Source organism: Onychostruthus taczanowskii, unplaced genomic scaffold (genome assembly GCF_017590055.1).
Source record: "Onychostruthus taczanowskii isolate IOZ18803 unplaced genomic scaffold, ASM1759005v1 scaffold320, whole genome shotgun sequence".
NCBI lineage: Eukaryota > Metazoa > Chordata > Aves > Passeriformes > Passeridae > Onychostruthus > Onychostruthus taczanowskii.
In genome coordinates, this window is record NW_024500573.1 from 855 (window position 1) to 7,475 (window position 6,621).

General features: G+C 60.9%; 1 protein-coding gene across 1 annotated transcript in view; it reads right to left on the minus strand.

The window, feature by feature from the left end:
- The window catches only part of PEA15 (proliferation and apoptosis adaptor protein 15), a gene marked incomplete at its 3' end in the record, with an annotated part of 1,974 nt that extends 820 nt beyond the window's left edge, over positions 1–1,154 (minus strand). The window contains exon 1 of the mRNA XM_041410505.1: positions 965–1,154. Within this exon, the coding sequence (XP_041266439.1) occupies positions 965–1,136 (172 nt within the window). The remainder of the gene's footprint in view (positions 1–964) is intronic.
- Between the last annotated feature and the right edge of the window lie 5,467 nt (positions 1,155–6,621).

The following is a 6,621-nucleotide window of genomic DNA, read 5'->3' on the forward strand; positions in this document are numbered from 1 at the left end:
GGAGGGGGACAGGAGGGAGACAGGGGACAGGGGAGGGGACAGATGGGGACAGGAAGGGGACAGGGAGGGGAGAGGAGGCGGACAGGGATGGGGACAGAGATGGGACAGGGGACAGGGATGGGGACAGGGAGGGGACAGGGGAGGGAGAGGATGGGGACAAGGAGGGGAGAGGGATGGGGACAGGATGGGGACAGGAGGGGGACAGGGAGGGGAGAGGGGACGGACAGGGATGGGACAGGGGACAGGGATGGGGACAGGTGAGGGACAGGATGGGGACAGGGATAGGGAGAGGGGTGGGGACAGGGGAGGGAGAGGGATGGGGACAGGATGGGGACAGGGAGGGGAGAGGGGAGGGACAGGGATGGACAGGAGGGGAACGGATGGGGACAGCAGGGGGACAGGAAGGGGAGGGACAGGAGGGGAATGGATGGGGACAAGGAGGGGGACAGGGATGGGAACAGGGAGAGGACAGGGGAGGATGGGGACAGGGACAGGGATGGAGAAGGGAGAGGGATGGGGACAGGATGGGGACAGGGACTGGGAGAGGGCTCAGGTGGTGGGGAGAGGGACAGGGACTGGGGACAGGGACAGGGCTCAGGTGACAGGGACAGGGACTGGGAGAGGGCTCAGGTGACAGGGACAGGGACAGGGCTGAGGTGACAGGGACAGGGCTGAGGTGACAGGGACAGGGACAGGGCTGAGGTGACAGGGACAGGGACAGGGCTCAGGTGACAGGGACAGGGACTAGGAGAGGGCTCAGGTGATGGGGACAGGGACAGGGCTCAGGTGATGGGGACAGGGACGGGGCTGAGGTGACAGGGACAGGGCTCAGGTGACAGGGACAGGGCTGAGGTGACAGGGACAGGGCTCAGGGGACCCGGATGGGGACCAGCCCAGAGCCGGAGCAGCCCCGGGGCGCGGGGAGGGGACAGTGCCGGTGGCACGGGGTGTCCCCGGGTCACACCTCGGTCCAGCTTGCTGTGGCGCTCCAGGAAGGCGAACCAGTGGTGGCCGGTGGCGATGGCGTCCCCCTCGCCGCTGGGGATGTCCTCGCGACACGCCGACTTGAGCTGCTCCAGGTCCTCGGCCGTGATGTTCTGGGCCAGCTCCTCCAGCAGACTGCGGTACTCGGCCATGGCTGGGGACAGGGGACATCGGGGACATTGGGGACATGGGGACATGGCTGGGGACACGGGGACATTGGGGACATGGGGGACATGAGGGACATGGCTGTGGCTGGGGGACAAGGGTGACACATGAGGGACATGGGGGACACAGGACCGGGATGTGGCTGAGGACGGGGGTGACATGAGGGACATGGGCACAGCTGGGGACAGGGGACACGTGGGACATCAGGGACATTAACACTGGGGACATGGGACTGGGAGAGGGGTGACATGAGGGACAGGGGACACTGCCATGGCTGGGGGACACAGGGTGTGAGGGACAGGGGACACTGCCATGTGTGACAGGAGTGACACGGGACAGAGCCACGTGTGACAGGAGTGCTCCTGCTCCCAGCCACAAGTGACAGGGGACAGGGGCTGAGTGTCCCCAGCCTCGATCCCTGGTGTCACGGATGTCCCCAGCCTGTGCCACCAGTGCCAGGTCCAGCCCTGGCCTCTGCCACCTGTGTCACAGATGTCCCCAGCCTCAGCCACAGGTGTCACGAGTGTCCCTGGGCTGTCCCCAGGGCCAGCCTCAGCCTCAGTCCTTGGTGTCACCAGTGTCCCCAGCCTCGATCCCTGGTGTCACAGATGTCCCCAGCCTCAGTCCGTGTCACGACTGTCCCCAGGCTCATGTCCCCAGTGCCAGCCTCAGCCTCAGTCCCTGGTGTCACAGATGTCCCCAGACTCATCCACTGGTGTCACAAGTGTCCCCAAGCTCAGCTGCTCAAGTCACGGCTGTCCCCAGCCTCAGTCCTTGGTGTCACCAGTGTCCCCAGCCTCAGCCACCGGTGTCACAAAGTGTCCCCAGCCTCATCAATTGCTGTCACCAGTGTCCCCAGCCTCAGCCATCCGTGTCACGACTGTCCCCAGGCTCATCCATCCGTGTCACCAGTGTCCCCAGCCTCAGCCATCCGTGTCACGACTGTCCCCAGGCTCATCCATCCGTGTCACCAGTGTCCCCAGCCTCAGCCATCCGTGTCACGACTGTCCCCAGGCTCATCCATCCGTGTCACCAGTGTCCCCAGCCTCAGCCACCGGTGTCACGACTGTCCCCAGCCCGGTCCCCGCTGTCACCGCTCCGTCCCGGTGCCAGCCCAGCCCCCGGCCGTGACTCATGTGACGCTCACGGGATGTGACAGTGACAGTGACAGTGACAGTGACAGGGACAGGGACCGGCGGCGGCTGCTCCGCGTCCCCTCCCCAGCGCGGGGGGGCTCGCAGTGACCCCCCCGAGACCCCCCCCCCTTGGCACTGCCACTGTCACCCCCCCTTGGCATTGCCACTGTCACCCCCCCTTGCACGCCCCTCCCCAAATTCCCACTGACCCCCCCTTGCCCCCCCCCCCCCGTGGGGGGGGGGGGTTGAATGCGAGGCACGGCCCGGACCCACGGACACGGCCCGGACCCACGGACACGGGCCGGACTCACGGACACGGACCGGACCCACGGACACCGCCCGGACCCACGGACACGGCCCCACTGTCCGATCCCGGCCCCACGGACACGGCCCGGACCCCCCCGTGCCCCGCCCTGCCCCACGGCCACCGTGTCGCGGGGGTCCCACGCGTGTCGCGGGGGTCCCGCCCTGCCCCGGCGGCCGCAGCATCCCCGGGCACATCTGGGGCACAGCTGGGCGCGATCCTTCCCCCGCCCCGCCCCAATCGTGCCTCAGTTTCCCCACGCGTGGCACGGGGCACGGGTGGGGCGGGGGGCGATGAGTCCCGGGCCCCCCGCCCCGCTCCCGCCGCCGCCGCCCCCCGGTCCCTCCCGCGGGCCCCCGCCCGTCCCGGAGATGCGGAAGCGGCGCCTCCCGCGGCCCAGTTTGGGACCAGTTCGGCCCCAGTTTGGCCCCAGTTTGGCCCCGCCGGCGGCGCGTGACCGCCTCGCGCGCCCCCTCCCCACGCGCGGGACCCCCCCCCAAACACAGAGATGTCCCCAAACCCGTTTTTTTGGGGGGCAGACGGGGGGGTGTCACCCCGTCCCGGGGGATGCGGTGGCAGCGCCGGTACCGGGCGGTACCGGGAGCACCGGGGGGCACGGCGGGGACGGGACGGGAGCGCGCGGGGACCCGGTGACACCCGCGGGGGGGGTTGGATCTGGTAATGGGATCCCATATTGGGATCTACTAACAGGATCCCATACTGGGGTCTGGTAATGGGATTCCAAACTGGGATCTGGTATTGGGATCTCATACTGGGATCTGGTGTTGGATCTGGTAATGGGATCCCATATTTGGATCTGGTAATGGGATCCCATACTGGGGTCTGGTAATGGGATTCCAAACTGGGATCTGGTATTGGGATCTCATACTGGGATCTGGTGTTGGATCTGGTAATGGGATCCCATATTGGGATCTACTAACAGGATCCCATACTGGGGTCTGGTAATGGGATCTGGTAATGGGATCCACTCTGGGATCTGCTAATGGGATCTCATACTGGGATCTGGCAATGGGATGCCAAACTGGGACTGGGAAAAGGGATCCACTCTGGGATCTGCTAATGGGATCCACTCTGGGATCTGCTGTTGGGGTCTGGTAATGGGATCTGGCATTGGGATCTCATACTGGGGTCTGGTAATGGGATTCCAAACTGGGATCTGGTATTGGGATCTCATACTGGGATCTGGTAATGGGATCTCATACTGGGATCTGGCACTGGGATTGCAGGGATTTGGCCGTGGGATCCCATCCTGGGATCCCATCCTGGGATCTCCCATGGGAATCTTGTCTGGGGATCCCATCCAGGGACCTCAGGGGTCTCGCACAGGGATCTCTCCCATCTCCAGGGATCCCCCTCCCCTGGGGACACCGCCTGGTCCTCTGGGGGTTTCATGGCCTTATGACAGTCACCATCATCATCATCACCATCATCATCATCACCATCATCATCATCACCATCATCATCATCATCATCATCTTCATCATCGTCACCGTCATCATGATCACCATCATCATTGTCTTTGTCATCATTGTTGTCACCATCGCCCTCATCACCATCATCATCATTGTCATTGTTGTCATTGTCATAATCTTTGTCATCATCATCATCGTCATCGTCACCATCATTGTCATTGCTGTCATCTTCATCATCATCATCATTGTCAGTCATTGTCATTGTCATCGTCATTGCCATCATCATCGTCGTCACCATCATCGTCATCGTTGTCATTGTTGTCATCATCATCATCATCATCATCATCATCATCATCATCATCATCATCATCATCATCATCATCATCATCATCATCATCATCATCATCTTGGGATCCACTCTGGGATCTGCTGTTGGGGTCTGGTAATGGGATCTGGCATTGGGATCTCATACTGGGATCTGGCACCGGGATTCCAAACTGGAATCTGGAGCAGGGATCACCTGCTGGGATCTGGTGTTGGGGTCTGGTAATGGGATCTGGCATTGGGATCTCATACTGGGGTCTGGTAATGGGATCACGTGCTGGGATCTGGCACCGGGATTCCAAACTGGGATCTGGCACTGGGATCTCATACTGGGATCTGGCACCGGGATTCCAAACTGGGATCTGGAGCAGGGATCACCTGCTGGGATCTGGCACCGGGATTCCAAACTGGGATCTGACACTGGGATCCCACACAGGGATTTGGCCGTGGGATCCCATCCTGGGATCCCATCCTGGGATCTCCCATGGGAATCATCATTGTCATTCCCATCCAGGGACCTCAGGGGTCTCGCACAGGGATGTCTCCCATCTCCAGGGATCCCCCTCCCCTGGGGACACCGCCTGGTCCTCTGGGGGTTTCATGGCCTTATGACAGTCACCATCATCATCATCACCATCATCATCATCATCATCATCATCATCATCATCATCATCATCACCATCATCATCATCATCATCTTCATCATCGTCACCGTCATCATGATCACCATCATCATTGTCTTTGTCATCATTGTTGTCACCATCGCCCTCATCACCATCATCATCATTGTCATTGTTGTCATTGTCATAATCTTTGTCATCATCATCATCGTCATCGTCACCATCATTGTCATTGCTGTCATCTTCATCATCATCATCATTGTCAGTCATTGTCATTGTCATCGTCATTGCCATCATCATCGTCGTCACCATCATCGTCATCGTTGTCATTGTTGTCATCATCATCATCATCATCATCATCATCATCATTGTTGTCATTGTCATCATCTTTGTCATCATCATCATCATCATCGTCACCATCATTGTCATTGCTGTCATCTTCATCATCATCATCATTGTCAGTCGTTGTCATTGTCATCATCATCATTGCCATCATCATCGTCGTCACCATCATCGTCATCATCATCATTGTTGTCAGTCATCATCGTCATCATCGTCATCGTCTTCATCATCATCATCTTCATCATCTTCATCGTCTTCATCATCTTCCTCATCTTCATCATCTTCATCTCCATCTTCTTCATCATCTTCATCTTCTTCATCTTCATCTTCATCATCTTCATCGTCACCCTGGCCGTCGTCCCCGCTGTCCCCGCTGTCCCCCTCCAGGACCTCCTGGAGCCACTCCAGGACCTCCTCGGGCCCCGGCAGATCCTCCTCGTGCTCCATGTGCAGCCACACGCTGCTGGCCTGGGGACAGGGGACACCGGGGACACGTGGGGACACCGGGGGGTGACACTCACGCGGTCAGTGCCATTGACCACGGGGGTGACATGGGGGTGACATTGGGGTGACACCGGGTGTGGGGGACACCACGGGGGGGGTGACACCGCTGTGGTCAGTGGTGTTGACCACAGGGGTGACATTGGGGTGACACTTGGGGACACTGGAGTGACACGTGGGGGGTAACACTCATGTGGTCGGTGCCATTGACCATGGGGGTGACATGGGGGTGACACTGGGGTGACACTGGGTGACACTCACGTGGTCAGTCCCATTGACCGTGATAGGGGTGACACTGAGGTGACACTGGGGTGACACAGGGTGACACGGGTGACACTGGGGTGACACTGAGGTGACACTCACGTGGTCGGTGCCATTGACCACGCCCAGCTGTGGCCGGGACAGGTCGATGTCAAAGGTGTCCTCCCAGGAGGGGACGAGCTGGGGGAGGGGACAGAGGGGACAAAGGGGTCAGGGTCTGTCCTGGGGAGGGGACAGAGGGGACAGAGTCTGTCCTGGGGAGGGGACAGAGGGGACAGAGGGGACAGAGGGGTCAGAGGGGTCAGGGTCTGTCCTGGGGAGGGGACAGAGGGGTCAGAGCTCCCTGGGGGAGGGGACAGAGGGGACAGAGGGGTCAGGGTCTGTCCTGGGGAGGGGACAGAGGGGTCAGAGCTCCCTGGGGGAGGGGACAGAGGGGTCAGGGTCTGTTCGGGGGGGTCAGGGTCTGTCCCGGGGGGGTCAGGGTCTGTCCCAGGGAGTGGTCAGAGGGGACAGAGGGGACAGGGTGTGTCCCGGGGAGGGGTCGGATCCAC